This window comes from Pseudopodoces humilis, chromosome 6 (assembly GCF_049639895.1).
Source record: "Pseudopodoces humilis isolate 2021_Gansu_Grassland_sample_001 chromosome 6, ASM4963989v1, whole genome shotgun sequence".
Taxonomy (NCBI): Eukaryota; Metazoa; Chordata; class Aves; order Passeriformes; family Paridae; genus Pseudopodoces; species Pseudopodoces humilis.
Genome location: NC_142205.1, coordinates 52,979,122 through 52,996,511, shown reverse-complemented (window position 1 = coordinate 52,996,511; position 17,390 = coordinate 52,979,122). Strand labels below are relative to the sequence as shown.

Sequence of the window (17,390 nt, the reverse complement as noted above, 5' to 3'; positions counted from 1 at the left end):
TTTTCCCACTTTCAAAACCAGACAATGATATCTACCTATTTTAGAACACTGAAAAGAGCAGCTGCAAGTCAAGTTCAAAACCTTAAACACAAAACCACTTCAGGTTAGAGGTAACACTTGATCCAAGATAACAAATAATAAAACATGATAGAAGTAAAACCAACTCACATTTAAATATTTATGGAAAAATATCCAGGCAGCACATGTCTAAAAACAGCCAGTAGACTGTACTTCTGCAAAACAGGACTTCATACAAGACAAATTCATTGCAACTAAGCCATCACTGTATATCCCAGCCTTTTAACAACCTTGCAACAGTAATTCTTCAAAGGGCCTCATGATTTCCTGATAATCTGCTGCAGCCCATTATTAATGGCTTCATTCACTTTCAGGTTGTCCTTACAACAGCAAGTTTATTAGCCCTACAAACAAATCTGTCAGCAAAGCTGCACCCAGCTGCAGTAGCAGCCCTGATTTTCTCATTCTTCACCATGTTTTTTGTACAGACTGGGCATACATTTTCTGATTTTGCTCCTCCAGTTCTTTCAAAAGAAGCAACACAGCTTAAATGCTTCAACAGGGGCTTTTGGAAGGGAAAGGTGCTGTTAGAAATCATCACTAATTTAGAAATTCATTTTTAATGGGTTATGTTTTATTTGCTTCAGTTGAACACCATTATTTACAGACACAAGTTAATAAAACACGTCACAAAACAATAAAATTTCAACAGCTAATATTTATAGGTGCATAGTTCATGCTCAATTACTTTTTTTATATGTATAATACATACACATATATATAAAGCTCTCACAATAAGTCATCTCTGCACAGAAAGAATAGTCATAGGAAACAAATAAAAACTGTATCATAAACAATATCAAATTACTGACAGCCTATCAACAAAACATGTACAGAATTAGAAATAAGCAGTAGACACTTAGGTGTTTTTACTTAATATTTTCTTTTTTAACTTTTAAACTTGAAGCCACAATATCCACAGCACAACAATGACCCTGCCAACCGGCTTTCATTTCAGCAGGAGGGAAATGCTGAAACAAGGTGGATGCAGTCACAGAAACTCCAATCATTGCTGATGGAAGACTTCAAAATACACCGTAAAAACTGTAAAAAAATTTAACGACTGGGCACATTGGAACTCAGCACTTGTACAGGATGGGACGTCTTTAGTAGTTAGTTGATTTCAGGTGATAGAAAGGGAAGAAAGGACTCTCATGCTTCAGGTTCATAGTCTTGATACTCTTCCTATTTAGGGGGAGAGAAATCAACACAAATGGTATTTTAGATAAAGACATCCTGTTTTCTCTATTTATTCTATTCCTGGTGGAATCAATGCCCAAATATTATGGATTCTCATGTGACCAAGATATGAAACATATTTGGACTTTTTTACATTTTCCAGATTCTGTACTGTCATGATACTTGGAGAAGAATTAGACTTTTACAGTGAATAACATGTGATTCAGCTGATGCTGACAGGAACTCCTAAGCCCATGACAATTCAGTTGGAGAGGAAGGAGGACTACCTCTGGGCTGAACAGCACACCAGGTGCTGCACATCCTCATATGAGTCAGTAAATAATGTAAAAGAGTGCTCAACTATGGTCACATGAGAAGCATCCATAATTTCAGTGATATTCAAGATGTTGTACTCGAGCCTTTAAGTCTTTTATTGGATCATGGCCTAAATTATTTTATACCTCTCATTTCCAGTCTTATTATCTGCTCTACCATAAAACTGCTAGTGCAACTACCAGTGTATCGTGCCAGATACTGTAGTAATATTTTAAATAGCCCTTTCATAAAAACCAACAAAATAATTTACTCCCATAATTGCATTAACTTAAGACCATGCTTCACATAGCACGATGCATTGGTGAGTGGCCAAGCTATTAAAACAATCTATGAAGATTCAGCTTGTCCTGGATTCCCAATTAAACATACAAAACAGGATTCCTCAAAACTTAGAACAAGTGTTTTGAAACACTCAAAATATTTTCCCATTTAACTTCTTTACTATCAAAAAAGCAATTAATTTTCTGATTCCAAGCAATATACCTCTGGCAGATCTTGGCCAGAGAGACTGTTTCTTCTGTGCCCTTGCAGCTCCCAGCATCAGCCTGGACCAGGGTCATGTAACTCGAGTATGCAGCCTCCTCCTGTGTCCTTCTCTTACATGCACTCACAGAAAACACCACAACAGATTTACCTCTGGAGGCATTTCATAAGCCTCGTTCTCAGGATCCACAGGAACACCTGTATTGTTCACCATTCCCTCCTGCAGGAAACCTTCTTCATTCTACATTTAAAACAGGGAAAGAAAAGTGACAGTGACTGCTTGCCTCATCATTTCCACCAGTGTGAGTTTTCTCCCCATCAGTGGTTGACTTCTTGGCCTGTCCTTTGGTTGTGGGATGCTGCCAAGGGTTGTGGGGAGTGAGGGGACATTAGTTGCAGAGAGATCTTCCCCATGTTTCACAGGGGTATCTCCATGGGAATGACAACTATCATCTTTTTGAAAAGCTGAGACCCCATTTTTCCCTTGCCATGGACAGGCCAAGAAGTCAATCTGAATAAAAGAACAGTACCACCACCAACTTGCTGAATATCTTTGGAAAATATTTCAAGCCCACAGAAACGCTTCAGTCGAGTCATGAAGCAAACCAAAACAAGGGTTTTTTGTGTCTTAAGAAATCAATCTGGGAAACAAAGTCCCACACAAACAGTTCAAGTATCACTTTAAGTTATCACCTATTAATTCATGTTTAACTGCTTTGGGGAACACAGTGACGGGTATGCAAAAATGCCTGTAAAAACAGGCCAATACCAAGACACACAAATGAAACAGCAATTCAATTATTTATTTTTTAATGGTATGGACACATCCATCCTCTTGTAAACCATTGTTTATTTTAAAGTGTTAGTCTTACAGTTTTGCAATACGTTGCAGAAAGGGGGAAATATGCTGATTTTTTTCCTCTGTTTTAGAACTTATCTGTATTGGAAAATGTTTTTTTCCTTTAATGGGTCATACCTTTACTTGCTTTCTTACGTCAGCCAGCATGTTACTCTATGCACTACTAGTATATGAAACATGGTATGATACCTTTTACCCAGCTTCTTGCATTTTTTTCTTTATTATAGGAACACTTCTATTTTACACAGCAATTTTAGTAAGAGATTCTTGGACTTAACAAGATGGTAATGTTGTGAGGAATAACATGTTGAATAAGATTACTAAAGGAAGATTATTATTCTCCTAGAACTACGGATACTCTGCACCATATGAAACAAACACAATGGAAAAAACCCACAACATTTTAATTGGGTCAATCCTCTTTGCAGTTGTTACTCCAGAAGTTCACAGAGAAGAAACATGAGTGCTGCCAGAGCAGAGGCTGCTGGAGTTCATCCTGAACTGTAAGAAAATTGATATGAGAACAGGCAGAGTGTCTCAATGGCTCTATTGTGACCATGCTGATTTATAACAGGTGTCAATCTAGACAGAAACACACTAAAGACCAATTACAGACACTCAGGAAGAAACTAATTTTAAAACCCCCACCTGGTAGAGTAGACAGAAATACAAAATTAAGTAAATCATAAACCAGACTAATGAGGTAATTCTTCAAAATCTACAAATTATAAGATAGTGGTGCTAAAATAAATTTAGGATACAGACAAAATGAGGAAAAGAGAAGTTAAACCTGAAATCCACCTCTGACAGCTTAACACAAAATAGATTATAAAATGCAAAAGAGGTGGCACTAAGCCCTCTTTACCTTCACACAGTATTTATTGTGCTTCTCCATTTGCCACATATTGGCTCCCTCTCTGGTTTAACCAGGTGACTTTAGTCAAAACACTCTGTTCCTCACTTTCTGCACCACCCCAAGCTCAAACTGTTACTTCATCTGCCAGATACCAACCCTGGTCTTCCTTGGATTGGTCACCTTCCTGATACATGTATAGGTATGCTTATTTTTTATCCTCATCATTGAAGTTTATGATGTGCAGAATTTATATCCATAATATAGATTCTTCTCTTCAGCTCTTATTTCAGACTTTAAAAGGTCCAGTGTGAAGAGATATCTGGTCCTATTACTTCTCTGTGGGGCCAGATGTGCTTTTTCCTTTGGAGGTAAGCAGCAGAGTCTGTGTGGAGTCTGCTCTGCCAAGTTCCCTCCAGGCACACCCTGCTCTGAGTCAACACCCTGAGCTGCTCTATGGCAGAGACAACGTGGACAAATTCCAAAAAGCCAAAGGAGGCTGATGAATAACATTGCAAGTACCTTTATTTAGATATTGAATAGGCACTGGTGTCTTCCTGAACTGCCAAAAATTTGGGGTGTTCAACATGAAAGGTAATTTTTCAGTCTTGAAATTATGAGGAAAAACTAGGCTCAATTACACTTCTGCCTCATCTTATTAAAACTCTTGATCTCCTCACATTACTTGATTTCAGTATTTACTTACCTTAGCTTCTAAACAAACTTTTAATAGCATTTATGCCTGTTTGCTTTTATGAAAAGTAGCATCAGTCCCTATTAGTTTTGACTGAAATAGCCAAATAGAGTGTGCAACAAAAAATTTGCAATGCAAATTTTACAGCTGTTCCTGTGCCCTTGATCTTACAGACCAGTTCTAAGGACCTAAAGCTCCCAGCACATGCTCTCCTGCTTAATCCAAAATATAATTTAATTCCTGCTTCCCCCAGTCATTAAGGAACAGCTTCAGCTAACAATCAGTTCATGAAGTAAACAGTACCCAAAATCAGGCTTGAGGGTGCACAAGAAAGCATGCATGCAGCTTAATGTTATCTGTAGCAGGGAAAAAAAAAAAAAGCAAATAAAACTGCCAGGACATTATTAACAACAAGGAAAAACACTTCCCAGCTGAAATTCAAATAAGAGCTTCAAAGTTTCTATGCTGTTTTTTTGTTAGGAACTTCTGCAATGGATCTGGACTGTCCATCAGGATTACTGAGACACAAGGCCTAAAAGAGTGAATTTATCATCTTTCCAAGTCCCTTTAGTAAGTTCAGGACAGAGATTTCTCTACAGCTTCAAATAAAACAATCAGCAGCACTAGAAAAACACAACATCAACCACAGCACCACTATTTTTTCAAAGGAAGTAAATCAAAAACCATAACAAACCTCCAAGGGAACTCCTTGCCTGGGAAAGGTTTATTGCCTTTGCCCAACTGCAAACAGCAACACAAACTCCACCTCTCAAGTTGATGTCACTGCAGCTCAGATGAGGATGACATTACTCAAGGTTGTCTGTTACATAAAAATGTATAGCAAACGTGACAACCTCATTTTAAATGGTGGCATGCTCTGCTTCTGATGTACAGTCCCCCAAAGTAAGGGTATCACAAAACAAAACCACCCAGCAACGCAGAGCCATCTAAGGTACACTTTAAATCATAATTTACTTCCTTTAAAACAAAGAAATGCAATTTTATATTGGCATGATCAGTAATTCCATATCCTAATTGAGTTATGCAAAAGGAAATCCACCCAAAAGACCAATCCTTGTCTTAGTTTGAAAGATACATTTTTCTCTAGAAGCTGCAACCTCTCTCAACCACACTGAAGGGCATTTCCAGAGGGAAATATTTTTTTATATTAGATCATCTGAAAAGCTCAACTAAAGCTTCTCAGAGATGAAGGCAGTTTTTAACTGGTGAGCATGAATTCTTGCTGGGAAAACACTTTTAAAAGCGAAAATTACAACTCAACAACTCACCCAATAAACCCTGTGTTAGAAGAATGGTGAGGTGAGGACTTCTGCTTGTCCCCTAAGGTTTCCCTTGAAGAAAAATGAATACCCACCTATGTATCAGTTTGAAGCATGGTCACTCTGGGTAGGTCTTGTATTTTGACTCAGAGAATCTCGTGCCCTCAGACCCCATGTTACAGGAAAAAAGCTTTTGCACTATCCCAAGCAGAGTAGCCCACACTGCCATTCTCAGGCATTAACAGGAGTGTCACTTTGTGCTATCAGCACTTCTGCTTGCACGTGCCCATCAGAGCTGCACAAAGCCCATGTGCCTCCAGGCCACCTGGCAAGCCCCCCACCCTTTTCTCAGGAACCTGTGTCAACTTTACACAGTGTATACCCTCTCTTTCATGAGCTCTCATTTTACCAAGCAACTTGGGTCCTTTTATAAACAAAGGTGAGATGGTGTCCCACCATTGTGAAGTGACACTTTGGCATGACCCTGGGCACCAGATGTAACTCAAAGAACAGGTATGAATATAACTGTTCACAAGAGCATGAAGCAGAGCTGCTGCAATGGCTCCAAAACATTGATTCCTCCTCTTTTACTATGGTAATGAATCCTGCTAAGGTCTGTGCACAACAGTGTGAAATGACACAGTTTTGCAATAAAACAGCAATCAAGCTAATTAAAAACTCCTCCTGAAGACCTGGCCCTGTTAAAATACAGAATATTTGACAAAACTTCAAGACTCCTCCTTTTACCTTGTAAATGTCACCAAACAGCTTTTTCTTACCTCAGTGTTTTTGGTGAAAACTGCACCCTATTCTTTCCCTTCACTCTCTTTCCCACCTCGTAACACTCTTGGTGGAAGAGACTGTTCAAGATCCCCTATCCATGGAAAACAGACCAAGTGGTCCATTCCTGATACTGCTCCTATGCCAGCACCTTGTAGTAAAAGGGTCACTTCAAGGAGAGTGCATTCTGTCCTTCTGGTGATGTGTTGGTGTTGTAATGCCAAGTTACTCCCATCAGGAAGAAGGTAATTTATCCCATGGCATAGACAAGAGCAACTTCAAAAGGAAGCATTGTAATTGCAATTTAGTGGCTGATCTAAACACTATACTTTGCCATCTCCCTGGTTAATCATGTTTTTTCTCTCCTTTATGAACACTGATGGACTCTTAGAGTCATGCATAATTCTCATGATTACTGGAGACTAATTCCTTCTGGAGTGATTCCACATCCGGAGATAAATAAACCAGGCTACCAAACTGTCTGCTCTTAAAACACTGATACTGGCAAGAGGCAATCACCTTGGAAGCCACAAACCACAGAGGTCAGAAGAGACCTCCAGAACTCACCCACCTTGCTCAGGGCCACTCCTGATCGGGTTTTAACCATTCCCACAGAGACTCCACAACCTTGCTGGATAACCTCATCCAATGTTCCACTAAATACGCAGTGAAAAACGTTTTTTTCTGCATTTAAGTGGAGCTTCTTGCATTTCATTTAGTGCCCACTGCTCCTTGCCATTTCACTGGGCACCACTGAAAAGCCTGGTTCAATCTCCTTTATCTCCACCCCCACCCATTGATAAACTCCCCCCCCCCGCCTCGAAACTCACATTCATGTTTCACGGTCGCTGATTTTATGTATGGAATTTCCCATACAGATACTGTGGGAGGACCTTGTCTGTAGTTGAAAGCCCTACTACCTACAATAAATAAGGTGAGGCTTGCCTCAAACACCTAAAAGATTAATGTAACCTGAGAAGTCATAGTTTGTTTCAACAAAACAGAGTATTAAAATTCGATGAGCACTGGTCACTCTACATCACTTGCCAGTCTGTTATTGAGTGTTTTATAATGTAAAACTGTGAACCAATTAAATCTGATTGAATTAAATCTGTGTAAATTAATAAAATTAAAACTGTGAATCAAAAAAAGCTATGAACCAAGACAAGAGGCATTATGGAAATAGCAGTGAACTAGAATAGGGAAAAAAGCTGGTTTACAAGGTAATCTTCTGGAAAGTCCTTTGAGACCCCAACAAAATGTTCCATGCAAAGCAAATTAACACAGTCCAATCTGTTGTACATACACACCAGTTGGTAACTGTGGGAGCTCAAAATAAGAAAATACACATCTAAAAGCATGATTACTTTGAAAAATTATCACATACTGATAGAGTAATACCTGCCTGCCAGCCATGGGCATGTACATCTTTGTGAGCCTAGATGTTAATTGCAGCCCAGTATTAGTGAATTATTGAATTTGCTGCTGTTACAGTCTGGATAATTGCACTAGTAATCTGTCAGTATTTATTTAGGGATAAAATTGTTTATCCCTAAAGCTATTGGTCTTGTGCCTGCTACCGCATCCCAAACCTACAACTGGCACGGCTGCCTCAAGCCCTTACAACTGGTAGCTCCATTTCCCTACAGCTTGACTAAGCCCATTTCATTTCAGTATTACCCACGTCGTGAGAGCTTTTGCCAGGAGCTGTCAGTCATTGTATGGTGGAGTTTAAAGTAAAATTCTGGGATTCCTTTTTTATACCCCCAGTGCAGCTGTTATTGTTCCTGTGCAAATCTGCCTCCTGCTACAAGCTGAATAACTATTTGCTGTGCTTATGGGCTTAAAATTCCCCTTTGAAAATAAAATAATTTGCATTCCTTCTCCTCCAAAATATCTATATACTCCAAAAAAATATATATACTCCACCTGAATACTGTACTGAAGTGAAAAAATAACTGTCTTCCCCATTATGTATCTCTGTATCATTATGTATATTTTTTACAGATATTTTGACCATAAAGCCCAACTTCTCTGGACAGGAAAGAAACCCTTGAACAAAGAATCCAATAAGAGGAAAACCAAAGATTTCTTAAAATGGCCTCAATTCATTTACTTTCCTAGTCCTAAGATATTATATTCATGGGACTGACTGAGATATACAGTTATAACTGAGTTGCCAGGTCAGCTTAGGATGCTTTAAAGCTCCTGCTCTTTCATTGCAATAGTCAGTGCCTCCAAAACTCAGCTGTAAATGACAAAGCATCATCATCAGTCCAGCTGTTTTACTCCAGAGATAGAGATGTATCTGTGCACTAGCTAGAAATAAAGTTAACTGTTTTAATTATCCCTAAGCAGAACACCTAAGTGAAGGAAATGATGAGGAAGCATTATGTGTGAAAGAAACTAGCTGTTCCAGTGCACAACTCATTTAGAGTACCAATAATGAAATGAGACTGTTTCCCTCCTTCTCCTCAAATGGAGAGTTGAAATGAAGAAGAGACATTTAATTAAACAAATAAGTATCAACATAGGACAATTCCAGTGAAAGGCTAAAATACTGCCTGCAAGTTCTACAGCTGCATTCTGATTTGCATTTTTATGCCTTTCAATTGGCAATGACAAAAGTGAAAAGGAAAACAACAGAGGCTTACAGAGAGAGGAATAAAGTGCCTGTGGTAACCTGTAACCACAGTTCCACCTTGATGTCTACAAATAGCTGGAAATAATTTCTGTTTACAACAATTTACAAACTGTTGTAAATGCCTTGAAAAACAAATTTCAGTACAACATAGATTATATATATATTTTTTTCTTTCTTTAAATTTCCCCAGTATTACTTGTACAGATAAGATGCCTTCAGAGTACAACAGGAACATTTCTGTGAGAAATAAAATTTGCTGAAACTCAGGTTCATATTTGCACTAACCAGGCTGGTAAAGTTCATAATTAGAGCTGCTGGAATGTTGCTACTTGTTGATAAATGAGGATTACATGGAGAACCTGCTCATTGCAGAGGCCAGACCAGAAGTTCTTAAGAGTTCTACAGCGATGGACATGTGCATCAATTCCAGGTGACTTAAAGTAAGAGGCTGCCTAGGGCCTGAGTCAATGTGACATCAGCAACACATGTGAATGCATCCAGGACACACAGCCCTTTCAGCTTCATCCTTTTCTGCTTCCCAAATCCATGGTGACATTGAAAACTCCATGGGAAAGAAAAACCTAGAGCACATAATTTGGAAAGACTGAAGTTATTTCTAATTGCAATATAGGGGGAGTGATGTTAACTAAATGTCACATCACAGATGTGGCCCAGATCTGCCTCTCTTTCCATTCTCCTGAACAAGGTAATAATAATATTTTAGAGTAACAGACCTGCTCGAACTATATCTGTTACTATACACAACAAATAGCCACTATCAACTTAATTCTTTACATTTTCAAGACTGAAATTTCAGACTGTAGTTCCACTAAAATCTTCAGTCAAATAATACCACTAATTACAATAAGGATTTGGAAGAGGGGCCAAGGACTGCACTGAACTGTTTGCTTGATCTTATGCAGTAAGAAGGAACAATAAACAGCCCAAGTTTATTTTTATTGTTCTTACAATATAACTCAGAGACACCTTGCTAAAACTGAGTAAGTGACTTAAATAAATAACATGCACCTCAATAGGAAAATGTATAAGTTAGTGTCACTTAGGCCCTCACCAAATCAAAGATGATGGGCAAACAGTGCACAGAAAAGAATTAAAAGGAAAAGAGTAACATTAGCCAAAAATGTCACCTTAGGGTAAAAAAAGGGAAGCCATTCTCTCATGTATTAAAAAGGCCTATCCAGCCCCAGGGAGCCTTCTCCTGAACACAGAATTCAGTCTACACAATCCACTTGGCTGGGGATGTTGGGAGGTCCCAAAGGTGAACAGCAGGAATTATCACATCCTTGAAGAGAGGAAAATGAAGGTATCTGTCAGATGCTATGTCTGTCAGGAGCTCTATGGAATTAGCTAAACCCATCTGTCCCTTTCTGTAATGGAGGATTCTCCATTCTGTGTGAACCCATTACCAAGAATGACCTCCAAGGACAGTATCTGAATGTAACCTTCATTAAATAAACTAGAACACAGCACATGACCTTGATGGATCACATTAACTAGAAGAATGGTACACATCAGCTTGGAACTCAGCATAGAAATGAGCAATATTGGTCAGACTTGGCTCTACTAGGCCCAGTAAAGATGATTTTAATGATAGTGTGGTCTCAGCCAGAACTCCAATGTTTTTACCATACTTTATTTAAAAGTTTGAATATCATAATCAAATTTCAATGTTAATTCAAATTTTTAGTACAGATAAATTCCAGAAATTATTGTATAGACTCCATGAGCATATGCTCTAAGAAAAAGTTAAAGGAGAAAAATTAATTTCCTCTTCAAGAATTCTCCAGTTACACAAACAGTTGATCCAAAGCTGTATTATCTAAAACAGCAACATCTAAACCATAGCTACTTCTTCTAATCTTAGAAAAAGTCCTGTACACAGAGCTGCAGACCCAGCCACCCTTTGGCATTATGAACAGCATGAGTTCCCACTCACATGGCCCCAGAGGGAGCACACGTTCCAGCTCTGTATCCTGTCTCCCGTGACTGTAGTCACAAAGCACTGAAGCAACATCACTCACTCCGAAGGAAATTCATAAAGGGGAAGATTCTCTCTTCAGGCAGTGGGAAGAGGGCAGATTTTTCTCCCTTTTGCTTTTCCCTACAGTATGAGCAGACAAGCTAATGCAATGAGCACTGATTCATTCGCTTGTACTCTCCAGCACACTGAGCTGTGGGCTCACAGGTGATCTAGTGGCAGGTAGGATGTCACCTTCAAAGGCTGGAATTGATTGACAGGACACGCTATGCATTAAGTGGTCACCCTTCAGTTATTATCAGTGAGCATCTTCTCTAAAGCATTCCTTCAATTCCAACCTATTACAGCACTTTACCCATCTGGGGAATTTTAAAATATATTTCTTCTACAGAGTAAACCAGCACTTAACTTAAAAAAAAAGCCCTTGCAACAATTATTTGAACGACAAAAGTTTCAGGAGTATTTCCTGCAATTGTGATCTATTCAGCAGCAGATCAAACACTACAAAAGACTAGAGAGACAGCCTGCATTTTAAATTTTATACTCCTGAAGCGACACTCTTCATCTAGAAGCAAGTACACAACTATTCTGAGCTTTCATTTGGATTGGGAAAGGTTACTTCACAGTTCAGTGGCATGAAACACAAACATCACGAACACCTCTTCAGCTTATTCTTCTCCCATAGAAGAAGAAATAACTCCTTTTAACTAAGTGGAAAGAATTTTTTAATAAAGTCTACTTAGTAAGGTGTAGTATGCAAGGAGACTCTTAAAGTACCAGTGCCTAAATATACAATACATAAGTATTTGTGTTGTCTTTCCCTCCTACCCCAGCACTGCTTTTGTTATCTTTGCTTTTCACTTCTGGCTCAGATGCAAGAAAACAGCAGACTGAAGTCTGCCATCCTCTACAATGCATGAGAGTGGATTTCAAAGCAACAGTTTCCCAGTCCAAATTCTGCTCTTAGTCAGTATAAGCCTGGTGTAGCTCTCCCCCTCACTAAGCCACTTCCATACTTACACCTGTATGTCTGAGAGCAGCCTTCATAGACCTGAGGGGGTTTATGACCCCCTTTTCAGACACCTGCTGCTGTCCCAAAAGGGATGAACACTGGAAAAACCTTCACTACTGCTTCACATATAAGAAGTCATAAAGAGTGCAAGTTTGGATGACTTTGAGGAGTCACACAAGTTGCACCTCTGTTTTAGGCAGCTTTCCCCACATAGCTCCCAACAAATGTCTGGGGAAAGACACTTAAAGGCTTAAAGTAACCAACGTTCGATACTGGAAAAAAAACAGTTTACCCTGACCCACTCCAATCTTCTCTGGGCTAACCCAGCTTTTTCTGTCCACACAACACAGTCAGGAAAATCCTGTAGAGCATCCACTACCCTGTACCTGCGGTACTCATTTATGAGAACTGCAGACAAGTTACACCTTGCTAGAGTTGGGATGTGGATGATTGGTGTTGGAACAGAGTCAAGTGGGGCAGAGATGTTGCTCACCATGTTGCTGAGGAGAAAAAGAAGGGCAAGCCCCAATGGTGCCAAAAGTCCAAAAACTACCTGAACCAGCATCAACTGATGATGATTTCAGACATAGATGAAACTTCAAAGGGGAGCTATTGCTGCACTATTTTTACCAGAAGGAGCCTTCTATTAATAAACTCTGTTAAACCATTTGGCATTAAAATGCAGAGCTGCTTTTAAAGGATCAAAGCATTGAATGTTAGTTATTAGAATTGTTAAAATTACACTTTCCCTCTTGTCCTTATTATTAATCACAGTAGCTCCCCAAAGTTCACCAGCTAAGCAGGGGCTGCCCTTGGAATGCATTTAAGTCACAGTGAAGTTATCACCATAATCTGCTGGAATTCACAGGAAGCAGTCAGACCCACAGACACCAGGAACAAAAGGGAAATATCACTTTTCACATCTACTCTTCTGATTTGAGAGAGGGGATTCTAACCATACTCCAGCCCTCACCCCATTTATATTTAAGCATACCAGAAGAAAAAATGATGCACTCACACCATAGTGGTAGCGCACAAAAAAATAGTTGAGCTAAAAGAATTTACTCTGTTCACAACATCCAGAATAGCAGGTAAAACCATAATTCTGCCAGGAAGTTTTGAGTGGAATACTGCTTAGTAATTGCATCAATTACACCATCTACTTTGGGGATAAATAGGAAAAAGTAAACCACTTAGAACTCATGGCATAACAGTCAGCTACATGGGATTTATGGAAGCTCAGATCAAGCTGAGGAAGAATAATTTCATCTATGTCACATCAAGGAGATGGATTACCAACAATGCTTATTCTATGAGAGAGAAGAACGTTCAGTTAAAACACAGAAGGAGTGAGAGAACACGTGTAGCAAATTAATTACAGTTGGTACAGTTCTTTCTCCTACAAGCCATACTTGCAGTTCCTGAACAACAATACACTGCCTGAAGCAATACAACATTTCCTCCATCACACTGAGAACCTAAATGCTGCTTTTTTGTATTTGTATTTTCAGAACTGAGGATGAAACAAAACAACTGGCAGGATGAGTCCATGCTTCAGAAAAAGATGCGTACTTACAAAATGACTCCCTGTAGTTTGAAAACAACACAAAAACCTATCTGCTACCAGCCATAAAGATGTTTCTCTACACGTGCTGCCTAATGAACATTTGGACAAGAATCAGAGCCAGATCTTGAGAATGACCCATGCAGATCTGAACCCAACTGACCTGAAAGACTGCCACAGCTGGATGCCTAAGTGCTTCTAAATGCTCAAGCAGTATCAGTTAGGCCCTCAGCTGGTGAGTTTATGGGCAAACACCATTTTAGAAATAACACATAATAGAAAATATTCTATGGAATACAAGGCTAAGAGTAAATGTACTTTGACATGAACAAACAAACTAAATGAAATTCAGCATTATGCTGTATTATCATCTTTTGATGACGGCCTCCAAATAATTTTGTTTCAGTTATCTGATAGGTATTTGTGCATTCCCTCAATAGGGGTATTGCAATGGCTCTCATTAAAGTATGATAATTTTTGTAGTTGTTTAGCATAAAGCCAAATTATGTGTTCACTGTTCCATGACAAGCATTGTTCAACAAACAGTTTCAATGAGGAAATATTGCAGTGATTTCTCTTACACATGTGTATAATTTCTGATACAAGCAGGCAACAAACCAACTGGTCCTTGTCTGGTTTAGTTGCTCATCTGCCTGGAATTATCCAAGAAAGGCAGTAGCATTGGAAAAAGCAACAGCTGACTGCTCTAATGTTATTGACCTCTTTCCCACAGCTGTAACATTTCAAACAAACATGCAAAGTGTGGATGCTTAGTGGGCTACATTTACCTAAAGTCGCTTCTGCCAGGATGGGCTCTGGACCACTTAGCACCCTCAAAATCTTTTTACAGAAGAACAACTAGTGACTCAAGTATTCAGAAGAATTTTTCTGAACAGATTATTGCAGAAAAGTTCAATGCATTCTTCGCAACAACAACTAAATCATATTGTGTGGCTGCATGGAATTTATTTGCCAGCTAGACTTACACCATGACAAATATGGAAGCAATCTGATAAGAGAAGCTTAAAATAACATTACTACTGAAAGCTTAAAAGCTGATCTACTTCAACTTAAATTATTTTTAAACATTTGAATTCATTGTAAATTCATTAAATTAATTCATTTGATTCAGCAAAAGATTTTCAAGCCTACACTTAAGCAAGTAATAAGTTGTACAGAAGCCAAAGCTTTTTACACAGGTTTAATACTAACAGAATGCTGTAGTGAATCAAGAATGACCTTAAGATATCCAAAGTGTTTCAAGTGCCAAAAAGCAAACTACTTAATATGGCAAGGCAGGACATCTTGGAAATTTGATGCAAACCACTCTCATCCAGGGGACAGGTTCAGCATGTATCCATCCATCTGTAATCTCCCAGATTAAATCAGTGATAAGTGAGCTCTTCTACTGTACCCTAAAGAGACAGTATCCAAACAAAATGTGTTCCTAACACCAGTTCCAACAAACCCATGGAAACCAAGATTCAAGGCAAAGCAAACTTAGGAGACAACATTCCCCCAATGACTATTCACTGCAGGAACAGAATCCCTTCAGCACTTGAGGATTTTTTTTACTGCTGCTGATTACCCTGTGCAGAGGGAAAATGCTCTAGTGCTTTGTGTTGTGTGGGTGATGCTCCCATTTCCCAGCTGAGTTTGGTTCAACATTTATAGAAGGGATAAAGTATTCTGAATTGGCTTCTATCAGTAAAATGACTCAGTGATCACTGTGCAAGTGGGAGGACTTCAAGGATTTGACATTGCTTCTCACATTCTTTCTGTCACAAATGCAAATGTTGGGGAATTTAAACTCGCTCCTATCTTGTCATTTTAAAATCCTAGAGGGACCTTTGATCAGTGGCCTGTTAAATATTTAGCAGTCAGGAAGAAAGGTTTTTTTTTTCCCTTCTGTGATAGTTTATCTGGTTTCAAATCTTATACTGCTTCCTTTTTGTGAATACAATGTATCATCATTTGCCCACCATTTTCCTTAGAGGAAAAAAAAAATCCCTTCAATTAAAAATTTATCTGCCTTCTAAACTAATGAAAAAAGAAGACAGAAGTAATATAAACAGACAGAAGATAGGGCTGTGAACCCCACAAGCTACATAATCTGCATGCACAGAGCACAGGTACATCTTAGGGGCTTAAAAAATAAATTTTAATTACTCTGTCCCCCTTCAAAACTAAGTGCCTTGCAAATATTGTCTGGGGACATGCTCAACTTGTTGAAGGCAGCACTGCCACTACCCTCTTCATAGGTGCAGGGCTTTGGTCCTGAGGGCACCAATACCTCTCTACTGCACTTGAACCTGTAAATCCCACTGAAGTGCACGTGATTGTTTTCATCATAGTATTCCTCACACTCCATAAGGAGATGCGTCTCTCTAACCTAGGAGCTGAAATTAAGCCCCAGGGAGCAGTGAGCTGTAAGCAGCCCTGTTGCTCTGGCTCAACTCTGCCAGCAGCCTGAGGAGAGATGGCTCCTGCAGCGTCCCACACCAACCCTCTCCCGTGTTTGTTAGCATGCCTGTTATATTAATGACTCATCTTCATCGTAAAGCACCAGCTCAGACTTCTCGTTAATCACCTTGAGTGCGCTGGCTTCTGCGGTTTGCTCAGAGTCCCCACTAATTCAGGCTTCAGCACTACAAACACAGGGATGGAGTTTGTGGGTCAGGCCCTCAGCAAGAACTTTACAGCTTCACAGAAGATACCTTACGGTCAGAATCCGGTTTTTCCAACCCAGTGCTGGGTAATTCCTGGATATTTTTTATGAGCCAAAATAACTGTGTTCGAAATGTGATTCTGAAATTGCATGGGTGGCCAACAGGTCACTGCTGGTGCATTCTCAGTGATAGGCTGAGATAGAGAACTAGCCCTGTACCATAGTCCACCTTTTCTGCAGAAAAAAACACTGACTTACCTTGTCGAACAGTATGAAAAACCTAAAGTACAAAATGAATGCACTGTATTGCAAATTGATTTATCCTTCAGGGGAAGAGAAAAAATTCTCTCAAAATATGCTGAAAAGGGCTCTATACATGTTATGAGAATGGGAAAACCACTGATAAGAGCTGCAGGCTGTGACAAGGAAGGACTGACTTTTCATGGTCTGTGGGCACTTTCTCTTGTACCCCAGCCACCACTAGATTACATTCACAGTTCCTTTTTTACATCTCTTTGGATTTTAATTACTGTTTCTTAATTATTTCTGTACTGAATTCATTTTATTCCATTTTACAGATGACCTTTTTTAATGCTAACTACAAAGTAATACAACTTCCTACTCTAGCTTAAAATGGGTTTCACACAAATAAACTCCAGGGCAAAGTGTGCTGTTAGCAAAAACTAACAGCTAAACTAACTGATGTAAATTTATGTCCACCCACTGGTTAGCCCATCAATTTCTTCTCTTATAAAATGTCAAAGCACCTGTCAATCATGTAGACAATGTGAGAGGCTTCACCATAGGGACTAAAAGAAGAGCTCTCTCTTCTAACTTGCCACACCATTCCATGGGTGAACCATTTGATACAGAGGTCAGATCCCAGACACACTAGATATATATCAGAAACCTGACAGATATGTAAGCAATGCATCAAAGCTGTACCACTCCTTGACACATC

The 17,390-nt window shown here is 39.2% G+C and overlaps 1 protein-coding gene across 2 annotated transcripts in view; it reads right to left on the bottom strand.

The window, feature by feature from the left end:
* Window positions 1-630: 630 nt before the first annotated feature.
* Window positions 631-17,390, bottom strand: part of SNCA (synuclein alpha) — a 62,910-nt gene continuing 46,150 nt past the window's right edge. For both annotated transcript variants that reach the window (XM_005517461.2, XM_014259542.2), the window contains exons 5-6: window positions 2,228-2,317; window positions 631-1,263 (exon numbers count right to left, since the gene is read on the bottom strand). In XM_005517461.2, the coding sequence (XP_005517518.1) occupies window positions 1,231-1,263; window positions 2,228-2,317 (123 nt within the window). In that variant the 3' untranslated portion in view covers window positions 631-1,230. The remainder of the gene's footprint in view (window positions 1,264-2,227; window positions 2,318-17,390) is intronic.